General features: G+C 32.7%; 4 protein-coding genes and 1 long non-coding RNA gene across 5 annotated transcripts; 4 read left to right on the top strand and 1 right to left on the bottom strand.

Moving 5' to 3' along the window:
• Positions 1–3,831: 3,831 nt before the first annotated feature.
• Positions 3,832–7,967, top strand: LOC111703436 (33 kDa inner dynein arm light chain, axonemal). The gene is made up of 5 exons (XM_023475373.1): positions 3,832–3,933; positions 4,396–4,448; positions 4,944–5,054; positions 7,030–7,108; positions 7,798–7,967. Exons 1-5 carry the CDS (start codon positions 3,832–3,834, stop codon positions 7,939–7,941), a joined length of 489 nt encoding a protein of 162 aa, XP_023331141.1. The 3' UTR covers positions 7,942–7,967.
• LOC111703445 (uncharacterized) lies at positions 5,411–6,643 on the bottom strand. The gene is made up of 2 exons (XR_002765613.1): positions 6,396–6,643; positions 5,411–5,721 (listed from the first exon to the last, which is right to left on the bottom strand). It is a non-coding gene; the product is annotated as an uncharacterized LOC111703445 (long non-coding RNA).
• A 1,329-nt stretch (positions 7,968–9,296) lies between the features above and the next one.
• On the top strand, positions 9,297–11,409 carry LOC111703437 (uncharacterized). The gene is made up of 4 exons (XM_023475374.1): positions 9,297–9,403; positions 9,910–10,097; positions 10,292–10,394; positions 10,945–11,409. The coding sequence occupies exons 2-4, from the start codon at positions 9,910–9,912 to the stop codon at positions 11,407–11,409; spliced, it is 756 nt and encodes a 251-aa protein (XP_023331142.1). The 5' UTR covers positions 9,297–9,403.
• Positions 11,410–15,535: 4,126 nt separating this feature from the next.
• Positions 15,536–16,302, top strand: LOC111703444 (uncharacterized). Its single transcript, XM_023475382.1, has 2 exons — positions 15,536–15,989; positions 16,053–16,302. The coding sequence occupies exons 1-2, from the start codon at positions 15,557–15,559 to the stop codon at positions 16,289–16,291; spliced, it is 672 nt and encodes a 223-aa protein (XP_023331150.1). The 5' UTR covers positions 15,536–15,556; the 3' UTR covers positions 16,292–16,302.
• A 1,270-nt stretch (positions 16,303–17,572) lies between these two features.
• Positions 17,573–20,069, top strand: LOC111703431 (uncharacterized). The gene is made up of 4 exons (XM_023475369.1): positions 17,573–17,752; positions 17,965–18,067; positions 18,666–19,552; positions 19,672–20,069. Exons 1-4 carry the CDS (start codon positions 17,580–17,582, stop codon positions 19,853–19,855), a joined length of 1,347 nt encoding a protein of 448 aa, XP_023331137.1. The 5' UTR covers positions 17,573–17,579; the 3' UTR covers positions 19,856–20,069.
• The last annotated feature ends 2,848 nt before the right edge of the window (positions 20,070–22,917 follow it).

Below are 22,917 nucleotides of genomic sequence, written 5' to 3' on the forward strand. Positions count from 1 at the left end.
GCCGCTAAGTTATTCGGTATGAGATGTCTTTAACAATTTTCTCCTTATAGGCGCAACAGATAGAAGTAAGATTAGTAGCGATCAAAAGCGCTTTTTTATTGCATTAAGCCTATACCCACTTTCATTTTTCGCGAACTCTCCCTTTAAGATTAAGAACTTTCAGTTTTGAAAATAATGGATTTGAATGTGCCTTGAAAGGTACTATTATTAACCGCTCTGATTGCCTTTTTTTTTGCAAAGATCTGATTTTTTTCAGTTTAGAGTTTTTAACCCCTCCCCAAGTAACAATTCCATATTCAATATGAGGTCTTACAAGAGAGTTATAAACAAGTATAGACGAATGTTTTCTCTAAATGTTGCAGACGAAATTAAAAAAAACGTTTTGAAAAATGTGTATATATAACAGCTCTTCAGATTAATTTTAAACCTATTTTTATAGATAATTAAGCAGATAGATTAATGGGTAGCTGGAAAGGTTGAGAAGAACATTAGAATCCATGCGGTTTCAATAGCTTCAAAATACACGAAAATCCTACATCTTCACTAAACCCATGGAGCATTATATGTTATCTGAAATACGTGAATCATATATTATATTTAAAAGTGTTAGATTACATGGTCAACCGGATACACGCTTACACAAAAATGTTAAAATAGGGTAGGGTGAAAAATGCTCAAACTGCTGGTCAGCGTGAAGAAAAAAAAATTGCAAATAACTTTTTAATCAAAGCTTGGACCAAAAATTAATTTATTTTAAAAATCCCTTAGAAAAATGGATGTGTAATAACATATGTAACATGTTAATATGTGTCAAAAAATAAGTATGTTCAAACGCAAATTTTGTTTTGTTTAATAGATCAAATCGTGTGAGAAAGTCACAGCTAGCTGAGAAAAGGATAAACTGTTAAATCAGCTGGAATTATTTCATATTTTTTAGGGGCTGTAGAACGATAAATGGTTAAATAATAAGAAAACTGAAAAGATTTAATAATAATAGAAATAAGATGTTGAAAGGTAGAAAGCTAGTTTGAGTGAACAATGAAAATATAGAAAGTTATAGTTTGTTCAATACTGCACATAGAAGTATAATAAAATAAACCAGGATAGGGGATTCTAATTTTTCCCCACACCTCAGTATATACCAATCAGACTGCAAACTATACACAGAAGGAGACTGTCAAAGTTCTGTGACATTACTGGTACGACTTTATGACGTCGTAGCTCCTCTATTTTTTATTTTTCACATAAGTATGTATGAATGAAGAAAGATTATTTGGTTACATTTTAGAAATTTAAAATATTATTTTCCTTTGCCATAGGTTTACAATAAGAGAGGTTATGATTCCAATCTAACGTGCAATTAACGTATACATTAAATACAAGAAAAAGGAATATTCTGAAACTTAAACAGACACTGAAATCTAATAGAATATTATACATAAAAAAGGAATGTAAACTTACTTTGGAGTACCAAAAAAATTACAAATTTTCAAAAAATATTATAAAAACACCATACAGGAGAGTTGCACAAAAAAGGTACAATTTTGCACCAGGCGCAGGCGCCGCAAATCACACTTTTTTTTTACTCACCCTGTATATTTTCTCTGGTCGTGGACTATTGTTTTATTAAATAAACGTATTTTTCCACTTTTCTCTGTTTTAACCATTGTCGTCCTCTTTTTCCGCTTATCTCTGCAGACCACTGTATTTCTTTAACAAAGGTCGTCTACGTTTTTCCCTTTTTCTGTGGACCACTGTACTACTCTTAGTATAATAAATATAACAGCAGCGCACGGCCCCCTAACCTGTCCTAATAGCCGCAGCGCTAGGCCCAGAAATGTCTTGACCTAACCTAACCCCACATATCGGATATCATTGTATTATCTTTAATAAAAATGGTCGCAGTGCTCGACCCCCTTGCCTGTTCTTGCCACAGCGCTCGGCCCAGAAATTGTCTAAACCTTACTTAACCTTACATATCGGATATAATTGTACTACTTTTGATAAATATGACCGCAGCGATCGCCCCCTAGCCTGTTCTAGCCGCAAATATTGTCTTAACCTAACCTAACCAAATCGTGAGGTTACCAAACTGTTTCAAAATTGTCAGGTTACCAAGTTATTAGTTACCAAAAATCGTAACATAAAGTTACAAAATTGTTGCAGTTAAATAAACAGACTAGATCTACTTCATTTCAAGAAAATGCGGCGTCATGAAGGCCTAGTAAAGAATAAAATACTTGTATAGATTTAAAAACAATATGGCTGAATTGGGAGACTAAATATAAAATTATTTGTCAATATGTTAATTTATCCAAATTATGATTTTTAATAAGAATATCAATATTTGTTTAAATGCTAATATTGTATTTAATGTTAAAAAAAATATTTACTTATGAACTTCTAAAATTAGGTTAAAGGGGTTGTTTACTTATTTGAAAATACATATGATATTTTAAATTTGGATTCAGGATCGCTATTTACCCTTTTGTATTACTTGATGTTTTCTTCAGCTAATAATGGTGCCACTCTCTGCCGGACCAATTTTGTTCTGTTAAGACCTTATGGAACCTTACATGAAGCTGTATAATAATAATAATAACACATTACTATTACATATGAAAGAAAAATGAATCAAGGCAATCACTCGTATTATTAATATTCAACGAGTCGGTTTTTCTTACAGTTTATTATTTACAAAGATACAAAAACTAAAAGGATGATACTATACGAATCAAATATTATGAATTGAAGTTGTTTCAGAGTGATGGGGAATCTTCAAGGGAACCTCAAGTGAAGGGAGCTGGTGTTCAACTGATTCTTTTTCCCCAGATTTCGCTCCACCCTGGGCTAGCATTTAACCCTAGTACCCCGTGAGCTGGCCGGCTAGCCCACCAGCCCCCGGGTTTCTGGAATAACGGAACTTGGCGCTTGGCTTCGGTTTCTCCGCGTGGCTTGGGTTATTTATAGAATTCAAACACAAACAGGAATAAATCCGTTAGATTTAATGAGGGATGGAAAAAGGGGTGGTGGTAGAAACTGGAAATGATGGAAGGAGGGAAAAAATACCATTTATGATCGCAGGAAAGATCAACACATCACTTTCCTGCTACATTACAAACTTTTGTAAATTAAAGGGCGAAAACTGTCCTTACCAAATTTCAAATAAATCTGCCCCCCAGAAGCTACACAAAACTAGGCATGATATGCTGACAAAATGCCATGTAATTCATCTAAAATAATCACCCCGAATTCGTTTCAGCTTGTCACACCTAGCTCTATGTAGTATCTATGACAAAAGGTAGATTTATTCTTAATTCGGTTAAACTGTGATCTTGCCAGGCTACTGTTGCATTAATTGTGCTGGGTCGACTCGACACAAGTAGTCTAGAATGGACTGATAATGTCTATTTAGTACATTTTGTACCAAAAGCTTCAGGAAAAGTTCTGTAGGATCTTACGGATGCAAATTCAACTGGAAGAAGTTGGAAATCCTTACTACACATCATTGGTTTATGTTCCCAATATTAGATTTTTATGTATTTAATGAAGAAAATAAATATTACGGTGACCGGTCCCTTTAAATAAATAAATATTATGGTAAACAGTTCCATTAAATAAATGAATATTACGGTGAACGGTCCCTTTAAATTGAATATCATGTTGAACAGTCCCATTAAATAAATAAATATTACGGTAAAAAATTCCTTTAAATTAATAAATATTACGCTGAGTAGTTACTTTAAAATGAATATTACGGTAACAGTCCCTTTAAATATATTTTGGTGAACAATTCCTTTAAATTAATAAATATTACGGTAAATAGTTAAAATGGATATCATGGTGAACAGTTCATATAGGATGAAAATTACGGTGAACAATTCATTTGAGATGAATATCACCATGAACAGTTCATTTAAAATGAATATTACGGTGAACAGTTCAAATAAGATTAATATTACAGTGAACAATTCATATAAGATTAATATCACGGTGAACAGTTCCTTTAAAATGAATATTACGGTGAACAGTTCATTTAAGATGAATATCACGATGAACAGTTCATTTAAAATGAATATTACAGTGAACAGTTCATATAAGATTAATATTACGGTGAACAGTTCATTTAAGATGAATATCACGGTAAAGTAGTTTCTTTAAAATAAATATTACGGTGAACAGTTCATTTAAGATAAATATTACGGTGAACAATTCCTATGAATAAATAAGTATTGCGATGAACAATCCATTTAAAATGAATATTACGGTAAACAGTTCATATAAGATGAATATTACGGTGAACAATTCCTATTGAATAAATAAATATTGCGATGAACAATCCATTTAAAATAAATATTAAAGTTAACAATTCCTATAAATAAATAATTATTACAGCAGGATGAGACTAGTACTAGACCTAAATCTGCTCCTTCTTCCTCGAGCCCCAGGTAATAAACAATGACGATAATTTACCAAAAAAAATGGGATAAAAAGAACACATTAATGTCAGTAGAAGGGAGTCATTCATTTGGCGTACCGTCCCGTTTTGCCCCATTGTCTGTATTTGTACTGTACAGCTTGCTCAGGCTAGTTTAAATTTGGCCCTGTACATGAAATAAACTGGAATCAGTGAGAATGGCCGTGCACTGCGAATAGGATACACACAAAAATCGTAATTACTTATTAAGCAATTATTTGTTATATAACACACAATTTTAGTAATTACGCAAACCTATTATAGATTTATTTTATTATTATAATTTCTTCTAATAAATATGGAAAAGCTCCGATATTTTGACAATCATTCACTTGGAATTCTACAATGAACCTGCAAACCGCTTGATCAATCATAGTGCAATTGTTCGTTAGTAAAATACAGTTTTGGATTAATAGATAAATTAATCAATTGATTAACTAAATTCGATTATTTGATTTTGTCCTAGGGAGGGTAGAGAGGAGACAGAAGAGATTCTAGACAGCATTCTTCCCCCCAGAGAATGGGAAGAAGAGGGGAAATTATGGAGACAGAGTGTTTCAAGTACACCTGCAACCAGGTACTTAATATACCTGCAACCAGGCACTAAATATACGTGCAACTAGGTACTTAATATACCTGTAACCAGGTACTAAATATAAATGCAACTAGATACTTTATATCAAATAGGTTGTCAAATACAATAGATGGCAACAGAAAAATCGACAAAACTGCATACAACGTCATATGTGTCAAATGAAAAAAGAAAAACATGTCCTCTAATTAGTTGGTATGATTTCCAAGATTCGGTGGAGATAAATGTCGTCTTTGTAGGAATATGTAAAAAATATTTACAACTAAAAATTAAATAGAGTATTTTTACTGGTATTTGGTGGCTTAATTTTTTTTCACTGTATATCTATGTAAACTAAATAAGGAATTTTACAAAAAGGTTGATAATGGAGATCTTGGTTCTTTTACAGTTATTGATGGGATTGCAGAGGATAAGAGAAATTTCCTTGCAGGGGAGATTTCTGGAAGTTTCGAAAAAGTGCTCAAATTTGGCTTAAAATCAGACTTAGCAAAATGAAGAGCACACACTCGGCTATCTCCGATTTCATTATGGTCGTCAATTTTAAAAGCATTCAGCCACAATTCCTGCTTCTTTTTATTCTTTGGAAATTTAAATCTGGATTTCCCAGGGGGTGGACGGCATCCAGGCACAAACCAAGTTCTTCACCTGCCCCCTAAATGAAAAAAATATAATTAATGAAGACCAAAAATATCATTTAATTCATAATAATGTAATGTTGACTTGGTATATGTTCATAGTACCCCCCCCCCTTGATGGATTTAAAATAAATAACAAAAAATATGTCATCTTTTTATCAAAACACATCACACAGACATCCATATTGCGAAATTTAAATATAATATACATGTTATCTCACAAAACACTTTGCAGATCCAAAATTTTGGCTGCAACAGATAACTTACATAAAATGTACGAAAATTTGTGAATTGTTTGGTTATATTCATTTGAACAAATGAATGTATGTAAAAAATCAAAATTTGAAAAATCTGGGAAATCGATTTTTCGACTCATGCTCCATAATTAAAGAAGTGATTGTAATATAAAAAGAATGCCTGGAAAAAACTGAAATATCGAGATTTCTAATGTTAACATGATTGTGAACATTTAATCAAAATTGTTGCCTCAGTACCCAATACCCCTACGATCCAAATTTTTGTTTGGGACACCCTGTTTATATTATATATCTACATAGACTTTCCAATAATTTCATAATTAAAGCACTTTTGAAAAATTTTACATATTTCGTACATGTTCCCAAAAATAGTAAAATACATTTGAGAAAAAAATTAAATATCCTTAGAAGACGACATTTCATTAGAAAATTACCGTTTCTTGTTGCCTGTATTTACCCCAGATCTGGGGGAGTATCCTAGATTAGACCTTTCTAGAGCACTTCTCCAAAGATATCATTAAACATTTCTGAAATATGTTTTAACGTTATACTTTCGAATTACAATGTTAAAGGGTTATGTACAATATTAGTTTCAACCCTGTTATTTAGTCTATAGAACGTTAAATGAAAAAGTGTAAAAACAGAAATAAAGAACATATAAAATTGCACTAATTTCACTAAAAGATAAGCACTTTAGTCTAAAAATATCACTTATATTTATAGTTTTGTCAGACAGAAAATTTGAGTTGACACTATGACGTTTAAACAGCTGTACTGAAAGTGTACGCATTCTGTGATGCCGTCTATTGTACTTGACAACCTATTTGCTTTATATAGGTGCAACTAGGTATTTCATATACCTGCAACCAGGTACTAAATATGAATGCAACTAGATACTTAATATAGCTGCAACCAGGTACTAAATATACATTCAACTAGGTACTTAATATACCTGCAACCAGGTACTAAATATACCTAAAACAGGTGCTAAATGTACTTGCAATCAGATTTTTGCATATTTTAATTGACTTAAATACCCAACCTCATAAATGAGCAGTTAATGATTAGGTTAGATGTGATGAACTTACAAGAGCAACTTGATCTTAAGCTGCAGCAAAGGCAAGCACGTGAAACTGGAATATGTCAGGTATGTTATGAATATTCAAAACATTTGAAGAAATAGAAAATTTACCCTGCAAATCCACTAACATTACTTACGTTTAATCATTATGTTACATTACGGTTACATAATCTAATATTATTTCTACAAAAATAACTTCATTCTATTGTATTTTTAAGTCTTAATATAATAATCAATAGCTCTATGTTTAGACTTGACCTCAGCAATATGCAATATGTTTTGACTCAATGTGAACTATATGCTCAATGTGAACTATATGCTCAATGTTTATACTCAATGGGAACTATATGCTCAATGTGAACTATATGTTCAATGTTTTTACTCAATGGGAACTATATGCTCAATGTGAACTATATGCTCAATGTTTATACTCAATGGGAACTATATGCTCAATGTGAACTATATGCTCAATGTTTATACTCAATGTGAACTATATGCTCAATGTTTATACTCAATGTGAACTATATGCTCAATGTTTATACTCAATGTGAACTATATGCTCAATGTTTATACTCAATGTGAACTATATGCTCAATGTTTATACTCAATGTGAACTATATGCTCAATGTTTATACTCAATGTGAACTATATGCTCAATGTTTATACTTAATGTGAACTATATGCTCAATGTTTATACTCAATGTGAACTATATACAATGTTTATACTCAATGTGAACTATATGCTCAATGTTTAGACTCGACGTGAACTATATGCTCAATGTTTTGATGAACTGATCAGACAGTCCACAATTAACTGTACTGAGAGAGGACTTCTCCTGTTGAGGGTTAGAGATGAACTGAGAATGACCCTTCATGCTTATCAGGTTAGTTTGGGATGAGAAATATATTTTTTTTCGGCAACTCTCATGACTCCATGCAAGAGAATTTTTATAGGCCAGTCAGAATTTAAACTTTTGCCTCAGAATTTTCTTGGTTTTTAGGAAGATTTGATTTACTAAGAATGGATGTGTAATAATTTTTCCAGCTTAAAAAGGCATGAAACTTCCCAAAAATAAAAAAAATGTGTTTTGATGATTTTTTCTCTGCATTTCATTTTTTAAAACGTGTCTCAAGTTTCCCTGTTATTTTTGCATAAATAATCGTTAACAGGTTCTAAAATATTTTTCGTTTATACTGTTTAAAGAACAATTACTGTAAGAACTAACAGAAAACATTTAAGTTATTATCTATAAGAACGAAGCGCTACCTGAAAAGTTCGCTGTCTGAACAACCGCATAATGAACGGCTTTAAAAGGTCGTAATGTGCCAATGGCTCTTATTTTTTTTAAATGCTTCATTTATTTTATCAATGCTATTTTTAACGTCCTTCTAGTAAAAACCTTCAGAATGTTGTTGTGGCATGATTGAAAAAGTGTATGCACTGAGACAATTTTATAACAGTTTCTTAAGTTAAAATACTATGGATAAATAGATAATAATGAATATTAGAGCTTTTTCCAGAAGAAGTAAATCAACTTGTGTAAGATCTAAAAATACTTAATTTTTTAACATCTTAAACATTTTTTTAGACTTATATTTTAAAATTTTCATAAAGGATTGACACAATAGAGTACAAAATTATTTAATAGAGTTGCAGTATTGTACCAGCTGTACTTTCTTCTCAAAAATGTACCAATAAAAATTAACTTTTTTCCTAATAATGTGATTATATCTTCTCAATGTCTTCTGAATTCCACTAGGATGCTCGCCATAAACTTTTATTAGATGGAATTAAATAAAAGCGCCACGCTATAATGATAATAATAATAACACTGTCTCAAACTCTAATCTCTGAGTAATTCTACTTAGTAACACTGTTGAAAGACTTAAACCTCTTGTTAAATATCTCTAAAAATTTACCCTTAATCCCAGATATCTGATAAACTTTACTTCACCTTTCTAATAGTTAAAAAAGTCTTGGTTAAAATAATCCTGAATAGATGATGTTAAAAAGAAAGTGTATTTATTAAATATTCGAGGTTCTCATTGTACAGTTAGAGTCAACATTACAGCAATATAGGAATAGATATATATATATATATAATTATAGTTTATACATTCAACACAAATCTATAAAGATATCTATTTGTTAAGCTGAGATATTAAAGGGACAGACAACTAGAGTGCAAGATTATAAGCTTTCAGGATAATATTTATCAAAGATAGTAAATANCATGTGGTAGAGTTTAGTAGTGTGATACCTGCTGTTAGCATCCAGCCGGCTAGAGGAGAGGAATCTGATCCCATTTCCGGTTGAACATCCATTATTCACAGACGGGTAGGCAGCAGAAGATCTACAAGGTAATTAAATACAGGAAAATAAAGTATTTTAATGAAATTAACGAAGGATAAAGTAATTGTATTTGGTAGATATAGAAATAGGTAATATGAAAAGGTTAATGGGGAAAGTAAAACATTTTTAGTTCAGATTTAGCGGTGCGTGTGTATCGTAAAACATGGGACGGTAGAGTGATGAGCGTTTTTTTTAAAAACTGTTAAATATATCAACAAAAAAAACCGATTTAAAAAATGTTGAAGCTAGAAAAAAATTTTTAAAGCCTAGATATTTGTTTGGATCCTTTAAAATTAGACAATTGTAAAGAAATATTAATTTAAGCATGTATCCATAAGAGGGGGGAAAAAAAAGAAGGGGGGCACGGTGAGGGATTAAGAGAATGTAAATAAAAAGCTTAGTTAAGGGAAAATGATATGAATTATTTTTTTCCAGTGTGATTTTTGTTGTTGGCGAAAAAGAATTGTATTTTTGTTTTCAAATACTATACTTTAATTTTTTTTTTTTTTTATAGATGAGATCACCTCCTCCCCTTCCTGGGGCCTTAAGTTCTTTGGAGGATGGTTCCCCAAGTTTTTTGGAGGATGGTTCCCCAAGTTGTTCCGTTCAGAGTTGCGTGATGCCCGTGTTGGAGAGCGTTTTGTGGACGATTTTGGCCAGTGTTGTCCTAACCCTGTGTCTATGTGTTTGGCAGTGTGATAGGTAAATATTTTTATTGAATATTTACATTTTCTGAATATTTACATTTTCTATTGGAGAGAAAAGAAAACATGTAATTATTGAGATGAAGTAAAATGGTTGTAGAGTTTATTTGAAGGGGAGACAAAAAAAGTTGGTCAACTAGTGACGGGAGAATAAAGTAAATTATGATCATTTTTTTTTTTTTTTTTTTTTAGGATTACGAGACTGCAGAAAAGGATTCAGAGGCTGTACATCTTGTTAAGAGAATTTCCAAGGATTCTGTCGAGGTGTTGTACCGATGCGGATGCTAGAGTAGAGGTAAAAAGTTTATATTGGTTGGAGAGTTTTTATGAAAAGAAACCTATAATGTAGAAATATCGAATAATTAACTGTAAATTTTATTGTTAGAACTTGATAAAATGACGAATCATAGAAAGATGCCCATAGTATGGTATATGTCCTTTATTTTGACAAAATGTTCTCTATTAAAATTTACATCATGTTAATTATTGGTATTTTATTTGAAATTTCATCTGCAATTAATTTAAAGTTTAAATAGGGGGGAAAGACATGATGAAATTAAAGGTTTATATAGGTGGCAGAAGTTTAAATACAAACTTATTTACAAAAGTGTTGTTAGAGTTTGTTAAAACAAAATTTCTTTTAGATTGTGTAATAGACTCATAGTGAATATTTGTCTAAAAGTTGTCCTCAAGACAGTGGTTTAAAGTTTAAATTGTAGCAACAAAGGGGACGGGAATATTAAATATTTACCCCTGAAATGAATTTTTGTTATTTGAGGGTTTATAAAAAGAATACATTTATGAATCGGGAGGGTTTGCAAGTAAACAAATTTTCAAAATTGTAGGAGCCGGAGGATCAGGAAGCCGCACTTAGAATGAGTATAGCCGTTATACTGAGAGAGCTAGAGCAGGGACGGAATATATCAGGTGCGGAAGTTACTAATGGTGCGAATCCCAACCCTTGCTCTGTATTTGGTCAGGGTGATGGAGTGGGTCAGTCCAAGCAATTGACACAGAAGGAGGATTCGGTGGATTCTAATATTCAAATTTCCATAGAGAAGCCTGCTAGTAAGGTGAACACGGAGAAGGAGGAGGTTGATTTAAACTCCCCTAAACCTGTTGTTGCTGTAAGTGTGGCAAAGGGGTTATCGGCTATTGTTGATGCATTAAAGGAGGATGCTGCACTAAAGAAGGATATAGATCTACCGGGGTGTTCCGCGGATGCAGCAACAGAGCATGATCCCAAGACCAAGATACCGAAGGGGGATGCTACACTAGGAAAGGAAAAGCAAAATATGGATCCCTTGTGAATGTTATCAGGATTGTTATATTGCACAAAAATAACAGCGGAAAAGTTGAGGACTACGCGGGGGAAACGGTGAAATGAAACCATGCAAATATTTAAGACTAAAAATTATCCAATGATTATATTTTTAAAAGACTGTTAAATACATGTCTTTTAATCAGTCTTTTAATATCGTTTTCCCAGTTATTTAATTTTGGCCCTGACTTGCAATGAGTATTTTACTTGTTGAAATTTTTAAGAAAATTTACACTTAAGTTTCTGTAGTTACTGCGCGTGTGGAGAATAACCATTTATCATGTCTATAAATATGATGGTCAATAAATATTGAGAACAAAACTATTTTTATTTTGTCAAATATCAAGGTATTGTCAAAAATTCGTTTTAGGAGATAAAAAACTGACATAATCCCTTAATACTGTGGTGTTGAAATAACACAACTCACTAAAACGATGCTAAAGCGGTTATAACAGCTAGTGTGACATGAAAGAAATTAATGATCTAGCTTTAGCAAAATTTGTTTTTGTCTTATTATTAGTATAAGAGGTGGTCCGTTAAAGGAAATATCTTTTAGATTTTTATAATTTACACAATACAGTAATTGTTTTGTTTTAGCAATAATAAGTTGTTTTATCATTGTTCAGACAAAACTAAGAATTAAGAAAGAAATTTAATTTAAATGTTCAACATGCTAAGCAAATGAAATGGGTCTGTTTACATTGCCCAAATGTCATTTATAGTGTTGATCAATGGAATTGAGTCTGATTTCGCATTAATATTGGAGTTCGAAAATGAGTATTGAGTTTGTCTAATACGTTTTTCAAGCAGTGTCCCTTAAATTTGAAAAATCATAATAGGATCATTAAAAAAAAACTGATTGATTCCAGGTATTGATGAATAATTATATTAACGGTAATATAGATTATTATGGAGCAAGTGTTCTTTATTTCCAAACTTGTTTAAATTAAAATTTTAATTTGAAATGTTTATCTTTCTCTTTTAAAAATTCAATCAACGACCAGGGAAAGAAACCAGAAGATTCAACATGTACTCGGGGTTTTTGAGGACGTAATTTAAAGAAAGTATATATTTTATCAAATATTTAAAAAGAGAAATGAATTTTTGTTATTGGTATTTCAAAGAGCGAGTATATTTTTTATCGCAAACAAGAAAAACGACCAACGAGTCCCATGCGTTTTGAATAAGTTGTAATCAACTGGAGTGATAAAATATTGGCAGAGTTTTGCAATAACGAATTTAATTAATTGTTTTAAAACTGAGAAGTACAGCAAAACTTGACAGTAAAAAGGGGGAGTACAAGGAAACCGTGATCGGCATGATATCTACGATTATTTTGTGGAATAAACGATCGCTTATTACAAAAAATAATTGTCAGGTGAAAAGCGGAAACCCCTCAAAAATTTTGGGAAACGCCTCAAAATAAAGAGGAAACCCCTCAAAAACTGGGTTTTGAGGGATTTCCGTTTTTCTTGCAGAAATTGCGGAAATGTCTCAAAAAAACCGGTTTTTGAGGGGTTTCCGCTTTTTTTTGAGGCATTTCCGTGTTGAGACGTTTCCGTGTTGAGGCGTTTCCATAGCACCGTTAAGCTGAGATATTAAAGGGACAGACAACTAGAGTGTAAGATTATAAACTTTCTGGATAATAGTTATCAAAGATAGCAAATATTAATTAACAAGGAAAAAGTACTTACAACAATGGAGTTCTTGAATGAAATCTTTAACTGTTGAATTAACTTATCCAAATGGATTATATGAACTGACCCTAAAGTGAGTCAAGCAAAGCTTAAATACCTAGCATTCATTCAAGATTCTCCTAATTTAGAAAAAGGAAAAACAAATATTCAAAAAGTTGTATAGAGTTCATTCTGATTGGTTAGAGAAAAATCCATAATTCAGATTATGTGTGGGATATTGAAGGTTCCCAACTCATACTCTATGGCTTCACAATCTCCAACCTTGGAGGATGAAACCTCTGGATCCATATTCTCCGGCCTCTGAGGTTTATACGGCCTCGGAGATTTCAGAAACTCTGGATCCATATTCTCCGGCCTCCGAGGTTTAATCGGCCTCGGAGATTTCAGAAACTCTGGCTCCACATTCTCCGGCCTCCGAGGTTTAATCGGCCTCGGAGACTTCAGAACCTCTGGATCCACATTCTCCGGTCTCCGAGGTTTAATCGGCCTCGGAGACTTCAGAACCTCTTTCCTCGGTAAACTAGTAGTTTTTTCTCCATAATCTCCAACCTTCCTTAAACTCCTAAGGGCATGAGAAGGAGTTTCAAGATGGAGCCTGGAGATTTCTTATAACTATTCACTTTCTTCACATTCCATTTGTTGATTTTTCCTTTTCTCCAACTCTTTTCTTTGAGCATGAAATTATAATTAGAGTTAGAAACTGTTATGAATTTCTTTCATATACATAATATTCCCTCTACACCTTTTCTGTCTTTTACTGGAAAATTTTTTTTCTCTCTTTTTCTTATAATTTTCATTTAAAAAAAAAGTGTTATACCTGGACCAATGCTTTTTGGAACATAATTACATTCTCCTGTGCCACTGTTGGTCCCAGCACTTTGGGTATGAACAGGTGTAGCTGCTCTAGACTCATCTCTTGAACGCGAGCTAAATCTGATGCTCTGTAATCATGTTTAGCTAAGTGTTCTTGTGAGCACTCAGTAAAAGTTTTTGGAGCTGTGTAGCCCAGAAATAAGTTACTGGATATTCTTATGGCTGGCTTATCACTGTTATAATCTATAACTGCATAGGTTTCTTGTTTATGCAGGAAAAAGGTTATTGAAGGGAGGAAATCAATTAGATCCGAGTTATCACCAAAAATGAGAGGTTCAGGTTTGTCTTTAGATATGATGAAAATTTGGAGATCCCGGGTAGATGTAAACCAAGCAAATTTGTTTCTGAAATTTCTAACAAAATTTACTCCAGAGTCTGTTGACGATAGTTCTGTTTTATGGATTTTCCTATGATTGATTTGTAAAAGATGTTGGACCAGATCCAACATTGCTGGAATATTCATTCTGGAAAGGAGAAAATAAATATTGATATTGTATATCGTGCACAAATATATATAGATATATACAAGCTCAAATTACGTTTATACAATTATTGTTACAGGATAAGAGAAAAAGTTTGGTGGGGGGGGGTTTAAATAATTTTATTTGAAAATTCCAGACTTATTTTAAGCAATGGAATGATATTTCTCAGTAATTGCTCATTATCATACTCTGGATATTTAAATTTTATCATTCCGATTAAATTCCTTCTCTTATAATATTTGTTCAACTCTGCTATACTGAAAGTCTTATCTTTTAGTAGTTTTTCATATAATGGGGAATTTTTCCTTAAGTATACAAAATTGTTTGTGTGAGTACAAGATATTTCATAAAATGCATTATTTCCATGTATTTTACATAATCTATTATGTCTTAAAAGGTTTTTAATTAAAAAGTTTGGCAGTTTTAAAATCTTAATTACATCTCTAGCTCCTGTATAATCAAAATGTCTCATATTTTTTCTCAGCTTGGTTTGTATTGAAATATTTACATGCAAATGCTTTATGCAAATTGTTTGTAATGAAAGGACAGAATGAGGAAAAGTTGCAATTGAACATTTTTTACAGTTAAAGAAGAAGTGATTCAATTTTTTAATATGTTTTACTTCTTGTGCATGTTGTGAAATACACTTATTCCAATAAACAACATTTTTAATCATTGTATTTTTGATTAAAATAAAAAGTGTTTTTCTTTTTTTGAGTGTTTCTCTTTTTAAAAAAATTAAACAAAAACTCTGCCTTCCTGATAAGGTTGACAGGCTCTCTTATTTCTGGCGTCTGCAATTGAAAAACATATAACCTAGAAATGATAGCTTTAGGCAGCTAGAAACTATGTACATTACTAGTACATATAGGGTCCTCCCCGCGACAACAACAATTTACATATTTGGGATCTTAAATTGTCAAGAGACAGGAAACTTTTGAAAATTTAGAAACTTAGTTTGGAAAGGAAAAAATTTTAAAAGTAAGGAGAAAAAATTGATTTGTTTGTCTTTTTTTTGTTTTTGTTCGAAGAATAACCCCCAAAAAACAAAAGTTACCTGAAATTAGTGTATAAGTAGCGCACGATGTTGGGAGTAGATTTCAATTTGTACGAGCAGGAAAAGACCGCATCTTCTACCACCGAAATGTATCAGGCCAAGAGTACATCTGAGGTTGTTACAACCATAGAAGATATAGCAAAGAAGGAATATAGAAGTATGAACGTGGAGAATATTCTGAGCCGGGAAGAGATGGAATCTTTTGATGATGCGGAAACTGAGTTGGAAATTGAAAAGATGCAATCTGAGTTGGAATTTTTTGAAGCAAAAACCGACGCTAATAGCAACATAGATTTTGGAACTGCGGATGTCGGGGATGGAAGTAGCAAACTGGATGAAGGTGTATGGGATATCGGCGATTTGCTGAAAAGATGGAATAACGCTGTCTTGGAATATTGGGGTTTGTGGTTGATAATGTTTGCTCTATTGTGGTTGGTTTGGAGGCTTGTGACGTATATGGGTGAGTATGAATAATTAATTAATTGGGGGAAAAGAGTGAAAGCGTACTTTATGTAATTTTTAGGTAAAATGTGGATGTTTATAAAGGAAAGAAGGAATCAAAGGAGGAGAGCTCGAATTGAGAATATACCTTTGCCTATAATTAGAAATCCTGTTGAGATGAATAATGCAATAATTTCCCCCGGAAATTTACCTACAGGAGAGGGGTTGCGTAGGTCTGATGATTACTACGAAGTTCCTAATTGGAATATTCCTATGGACGGAACACGTTTGTCCACTTTCACTGCGGAGACCGAAGCTTAAAAAAATTTCGCAAAGTTCAGGTTTTAACTTTATTCAGAGAGCTTACTCAATACCGAAAATATGAAAAACATTGCTTGCTTTAAATTATTTTGCTTATTCGCTTTATATGTATAACCAAAGGATTTAAAAAAGGTATTGAAAGATTATTTAAAGAGTGATTAGCGTTTTCAGTATATTAATTAATATGTGATCTTAAAAAAAAATAATGAAATAATATATTTTGTTGTTTTTAAAATAAAATGGGAAAGCATATAATAATCATCTTGTGTGAAAGTAATTTAAAGTTTTTTGTTGCAAGTTCCCCGCAAAGTTAGTAAAAATATGCAAGTTCCCGAGAAAAACCGAATGTTTAGGGAGCGAGCGGGAATTTGGCGGGAAGAATGTTAATTAAACAGGGACGGTAAATGTTTGAGTGTTCTTAAAGAAAAAAAATATTGCATTAACTAATTTATTCTGTTAAGAAAAATTCGAGGGTTGATAATAAAAACTTATGAGAAAAATTTTAAATGACACCCTGTAGGGAACACAAGTTCACAGTTTAGTATTGCGCTGCCGTATCTGGTAAAATATAAGGTTTTTCTAAATATTAAAAATTATTCTTTACTTAAAAAAAATTTTGAGGGGATGTTCGTGGCAAGAACACAAAAATAATGTAATAAGTAGAAACATGTGGTAGAGTTTAGTGGTGTGATGCCTGCACCGAGCATCCAGCCGGCTAGAGGAGAGGAATCTGATCCCATTTCCGGTTGAACATCCATTATTCACAGACGGGTAGGCAGCAGAAGATCTACAAGGTAATTAAATACAGGAAAATAAAGTATTTTAATGAAATTAACGAAGGATAAAGTAATTGTATTTGGTAGATATAGAAATAGGTAATATGAAAAGGTTAATGGGGAAAGTAAAACATTTTTAGTTCAGATTTAGCGGTGCGTGTGTATCGTAAAATATGGGATGGTAGAGTGATGAGCGTTATAAAAGTTGTTAAATATAGCAATAAAAACCGATTTTAAAAGAATATTGAAGCTAGAAAAATTATTTAAAGCATAGATATTTGTTTTGAATTTTTTAAAATGAAACCCTTGTAAAGAAATATTAATTCAGGCATGTGCTAAATCAATAAGAGGGGAGAAAGAAAGAAGGGGGGCACAGTGAGGGACTAAAAGAATGTAAAAAATTTTAGTTAAGGAAAAAATGATATGAATTATTTTTCTCCAGTTTGGTTTTTGTTGTTGGCGAAAAAGAATTGTATTTTTGTTTTCAAATACTAACCTTAATGATTTTGCAGATGAGATCACCTCCTCCCCTCCCTGGAGCAGTATTGAGTTCTCAGCTGGGAGAGTTGAATTCTCCAGAGTGCCCGATTCCTAATTGCCTGTTGCCTGTTGTGAAGGTGTCCGTAGTGGTGTTTATAGTAAGTGTGCTGGTGACAGGGGGCTTATGTGTGTGGCAAGCAAAGAGGTATGTTTTTTTGTGATAAGTTCTAAAGGTTGTAATAAAAAATATTTGAGAAGAATGTTATAAGGTAGAAACATAATTGTAAAGAAAAGCGTGGAATGTTCAATAATGAATGAGACCGATAAATTAAGTATTAGAATAAGTTTACACGACTCCTAGAAAAAATTCTTTGTTTAAAGATAAAAATAGGTATTTTACTGGTGCTTTTTATGTAGGATTTGCCGTGTGCACAAAAGGATTAAGCGGGTTTGGACCCTTATGAGAGAGGTACCTAGATTTCTGGTGCAATGCTGTGCAGAGGACGAAGTCATGGAAGAGGTAAAATTAGTTGACAGAAAAACAGTATTGTGTGCTAGAGGGTTTATATATATATTTGGATTGTTTAGTTGTCTGCATCAGTTTGATTCGTTGTATAGTTGTCTGAAATTTCCTGTCTAAAAAGTTTGTGTAGGGGTTTACATGATTTTGGGAAACATTTATGAATATTTAAAAAAATAGAAAAGAAGGCATATTTCTTTGTAAGAAAACCCGATGTCGAAAATTGAAGTTTGAATTTTCTCTTAAAAAAAATTGTTTGTTTTGTTTGGAGAACCAATAGTTTGCTTATTGAAAGTTTTTTTTGTTTAAGCAAAAGAAAAGGCACTTCGATGATCCTTTCAAAAAAATTATTTTGCAATGTGGAGGACAGTGTACGAGTTTATTTTATGTGTTTGACCTTTTGACAGAAATGGTTTTTGTTTCTTTTGTCATGGGAGTGAAAGTTGGAAAGTCCGTTAAATATATATATATATAGCATATACGTGAAGTGCATGAAATGTGGGATAACTCGCAAAATAAGGTGTTTTTGAAAAATTTGAGGAGGTGCGGATAATAAGCAATTGTGCAGCATAGTCATGAATAAACTATATCATTTTAGGAGAAAGAGGATACACGTGAAACGCTGAGAAAGAACCTGAATATCATATTAAAAGATCTGGAGAAAGGACAAACTTACCCGGTATCCGGATCTGTGCCGGAGTCGTCAGATAGGAAACCCGAAATCAAGAGCATCCCCTTGGCTGGTGCTAATTGTAACGGGAATGGAGGCGTAGTCGTGAAAAATCCAGGTTGTAAAGATATTTCCTCGGAGGGAGCTAGGACTGTGGAGAAACCGGTTCAGAAAGATGCAGCTAGTCGTGGGGTTGGAGTGGGGACTGTGAAACAACCTCCCGGCAAGGCTAAGTCAGAGGTCAAAGATAAAATTTCCGTGGAGAAAACTGCTGTAGCCGTGGAGACTGCAGCTCCAGAAAGTACCGGTGCGGGGATGGGTGGCTCGGCCGTGAGACAGCCTGTGTGTACAGATATTGTAGTGTCGGCAAAATCAGCTCCTATTGAGAAAGCTGCTGATGTGGTAGAGAACCCGGTGACGGTGTATGCTGCAAGTGGGCGTAAGGATGTTGCAAGTGCTACCTGCTCCTCCAATTCTGGTCTTGTCATTGTTGCTGAAACGGGTGTTAATTCTGCTGATGCTGGAGTTGGAACTTCTGACGTTGGGACTGTGACAGATGGGTCTTTTGATGCTACGACTAATGCGGGGACTGTGATGGTTGGTTCTACTGATACTGATATTGACACTGGAACTGGGACAGGTGGTCCTTCTGATAATGAGACTGATGATGGGACTGTGATGGTTGGGACTTCTGATGCAGAGACTGCGGTGCTCGATTTACCAGGACCTGCTGCTGTGGGAGCAAGTTCTAGTCCCCAGGGTTCAGCATCTGGCACAACTAGTGGGAAGGATAAGAAGACTCCGAAGAAGAAGAGGTAAAAAAAAAATCCGCATTTTTGCATTGAAAGTTGAAAAAGTTAAAGAAAATTCTCAAATTTCTGGTCTTGTGAAAAAGCCAATATATGAAAAGAAATGGAAAATATTGTTTTGTCAGGCCTAATGTAGACGAGCTGAGGAGATCTACTCGACACAAAAATCCAGGGTTGCACGGTTTAAATTTTGAGAAATGTGGGGGGCAATATTTATTTGTTCTTAAAAGAATTTTAGCAATAGAATGGCAAATTGGGGATTTATTGTTTAAAACTTATTCATTTGGAAGTAATTGGCTTAAAAAGTGAGTTATACAATCATTAGAGTTTGATGTATATTAATTCAAAAGAAAGGTTGAGAAAAAGAGTCCCACTTACCATAAAGAAGGGGGGAAAAAAGGGTGAAATAAGAGACAGAAAATTTAAACCCTGCAAAGATAAAGAATAAAATAAGCCTAAAATATACGGAATTCAGTTGATTTATACAAAAATGTTTATTCTGAAATAAAGTTACTACCTACAGTATGTGCATATTTATAATGGGGGAAAATAAATATTAAGGGGATAAAAAGTTTGGCCTAAAAATTTTGAAGACTGTATTGGAATATTAGTTCTTTATATGGAACGAAAGACAGGCAAATTAAAAATGAAGTTTCGTTCATACAGGAATAGTTGTTTTGTAATAGTTTGGGAAGGTTTATTTGCCACATTGAAAATTCATTACCAAAATGAAAAGTTGGGGGAGTAAAACGTTTCATGTAAAAAAAAATTGCGAATTTTGACTAGTTTAGAGTGAAGAAATGAAACCTTTAATTTGCAGCTAAGCACGATTATGGGTCTCTTTAAAGTTTCCGTATTTTAAGACTTAACACAATAAATTAAGATTTTAATTTCTCCAAATTTTTCCTCGAAGATATATTTTTCATAATGGGTCTGTGTACACTGCACAAACACTGTTTATTGATAATCAAGGAAGAAAATTGGTCTGTTCCTACTGCACAAATATTGTTTGTAATGCTAGTCAAAAAAGGGTCTGTTTACGCTGCATAAATGTCGTTTATGGTTTAATTAATGGAAAAGAGGCCGATTTTGCATTAATATTGGAGTTTTGAAAATGAGGATAGAGTTTGTCTAATACGTTTTTCAAACAGTGTCCCTTAATTTGAAAGATCATAATAGGATCATTAAAAACTCTTAATGATTCGAGTTATTGAATGAAACAAATATGTTGACAGTAATATATAGCAGTATGGAGCACGTTTTCTTTATTTTCAAACTTGTTTATGTTAAAGTTTTAATTTGAAATAATTAATCTTTCTCTTTAAAAATTCAATTATCGATCAGGGAAAGAAACCAGAAGAATTAATATGTACTGGAGGTTTCAGAGGACGTAATCTTAAAGAAAGTGTATATTTTATCAAATACTTAAAAACAGAAATGAGTTTTTGTTATTAGTATTCCAAAGAATATATCTTTAATCGCAAACAAGAAAAACGACCAACGAGTCCCATGCGTTTTGAATAACTTTTAATCAGCTGGAGTAATAAAATATTTGTAGAGTTTTGCAATAACGAATTTAATGAATTGTTTTAAAACTGAAAAGTAAGCAAAACTTGACAGTAAAAAGGGAGAGTATAAGGAAAACGTGACCGGCATGGATGTATAATTATTTTGCGGAATAAATGATCGTTTATTACAAGGAAAAGATGCTTGGTAGAATTGATGTATTTTCATACAAAGAAAAAGTACAAGTTTAGCATTTATTTCAAATTATTTGATGTGACACACAACTATTGAAGTCCATGACAGCGCCATTGTATATCATGTCATAATCATTGAAAAGTTCCATAAAATTCCTTATATCCTAAAAAAAAAAAATATATTTGTTTTTTGTTTGCTTTTTTTTTTTTTTTAATTTAATTTTTTATGAGAAAAACTTACAAACTACTCATCTGTAAATGCAAAATAGCTAAGCATGCTAACTGTAAAGTAAAAGTCTTACATACTACAAAATATGCTCAAATTTAATGTGAAAAAGATCGTTCAGTCTAGAAAGTTTTTTTTCTAGGATTGGGAGATTTTGATAGTACTAAAAACGAGATCTTAAAAAAAATGTCATATTATAATATGTTTTAAAACAGCAAAGTAAAATTTAGGAATATCGCACCAACAAGAAAAAAAAACTGTTTAAGCGCAACTTTTTATGTTGAGCACAGCAAGGTTCAATTTATAAATCAAGCAGTAGTTCAAGATGAGGAGTGCAGAGATACAAATGCAAGTGCCATAGACGAACCATGTAGCTGTGACCTACAACATATATATATTAGGTTAATCAGTTTAATGAGGTTGAAATCGTACGGCAGGTGAAAGCGGGATGGACAGGTTGACTGGCATCCTTGATTCTTTAAGAATAGGACGGAAAGCTCGTTTTAAACGAAGTCTATAGGTACCATAGCCGGTTAATGTTAATATGCAGATTATAAGAATAACAATAACTGCGATAAAAATAGGATGTTTGTAAAAGAGAAAATTTCCAAATTTTTCTTGTATAAGAGAAAATTCTTCATCAGTAAAAAGTATTTGCTCGACACTATTAAGGGTAGAAGTTGCTGCGAAGGAAATAAGTCCAATGGGTGTAGAGATTTGGACACCCACATTATTTTTTATAAGGACAGGCATATTTGGTTTTAAGTGAGGATTGAAATTAAAAGGTGTTTGTTCCATAGGGTTAGTGGGCATTGGAAAAGGGAGCAAGATTCCTGACTTAATAATTGTTGGAACTTTAATAGGATTTGGTTCAAAAGTACATTTGTCTAGGACATTTTCAACATTATCTCCTTGCAAGGCTTGTTGACATATTGAGTCATAACTGGATATTAGACATGAGTCTAGAGTATCAGGAGGGCAGTCTATTTTAATTAGAGAATTCATATTATTTAGATAAATGTTTTGAAAGGATAAAGTGTGACCCATTAATGGCACAGGTACAACTGGGGAGACTTTAATCGTTTTCAGAAATTGATGGACTTCTACTAGAGCAGTTATACCTTTTTTTGAACGTCGAACAGATATGATAGATAGTTTTTCTTGCTTAGAAGGATTTATGCACGGGGCATCGCTGATTAATGTTAAAACGTCAGCTGGTAAAACATGATTATGAAAATGGTTTAAATTGTCCAATTCCGTATACAAAAATTGTAGAAAATTTGACAAAAGCGATAAAATTTGAAGAAGAGCAGCAATATATGTTTTTACCGAGGGATTAAAAGCAGTAGTATCCAAATTTGCTAAATCCGGTACAAATTCTGCAAGAATTTTAATATTATTTAGAAAGTTAAAAGCGTCCGTTTCCGAGATAATGGAGAAATCAA

The sequence above is a fragment of the Eurytemora carolleeae genome, unplaced genomic scaffold (genome assembly GCF_000591075.1).
Source record: "Eurytemora carolleeae unplaced genomic scaffold, Eaff_2.0 scaffold512, whole genome shotgun sequence".
Lineage (NCBI taxonomy): Eukaryota > Metazoa > Arthropoda > Copepoda > Calanoida > Temoridae > Eurytemora > Eurytemora carolleeae.

What these genes read in the sequence shown, in the direction of transcription:
- LOC111703436 (XM_023475373.1), top strand. Translation starts at nt 3,832, where the DNA reads ATGGATATCATGGTGAACAGTTCATATAGGATGAAAATTACGGTGAAC. An exon ending in TCAAGTACACCTGCAACCAG is followed by an intron (nt 5,055 to 7,029) that starts GTACTTAATATA and finishes GTTAATGATTAG; the next exon opens with GTTAGATGTGATGAACTTAC. An exon ending in GTGAAACTGGAATATGTCAG is followed by an intron (nt 7,109 to 7,797) that starts GTATGTTATGAA and finishes CTCAATGTTTAG; the next exon opens with ACTCGACGTGAACTATATGC.
- LOC111703437 (XM_023475374.1), top strand. Translation starts at nt 9,910, where the DNA reads ATGAGATCACCTCCTCCCCTTCCTGGGGCCTTAAGTTCTTTGGAGGAT. An exon ending in TGTGTTTGGCAGTGTGATAG is followed by an intron (nt 10,098 to 10,291) that starts GTAAATATTTTT and finishes TTTTTTTTTTAG; the next exon opens with GATTACGAGACTGCAGAAAA. An exon ending in ATGCGGATGCTAGAGTAGAG is followed by an intron (nt 10,395 to 10,944) that starts GTAAAAAGTTTA and finishes TCAAAATTGTAG; the next exon opens with GAGCCGGAGGATCAGGAAGC.
- LOC111703444 (XM_023475382.1), top strand. Translation starts at nt 15,557, where the DNA reads ATGTTGGGAGTAGATTTCAATTTGTACGAGCAGGAAAAGACCGCATCT. An exon ending in GAGGCTTGTGACGTATATGG is followed by an intron (nt 15,990 to 16,052) that starts GTGAGTATGAAT and finishes TGTAATTTTTAG; the next exon opens with GTAAAATGTGGATGTTTATA.
- LOC111703431 (XM_023475369.1), top strand. Translation starts at nt 17,580, where the DNA reads ATGAGATCACCTCCTCCCCTCCCTGGAGCAGTATTGAGTTCTCAGCTG. An exon ending in AGGACGAAGTCATGGAAGAG is followed by an intron (nt 18,068 to 18,665) that starts GTAAAATTAGTT and finishes ATATCATTTTAG; the next exon opens with GAGAAAGAGGATACACGTGA. An exon ending in AAGACTCCGAAGAAGAAGAG is followed by an intron (nt 19,553 to 19,671) that starts GTAAAAAAAAAA and finishes TTGTTTTGTCAG; the next exon opens with GCCTAATGTAGACGAGCTGA.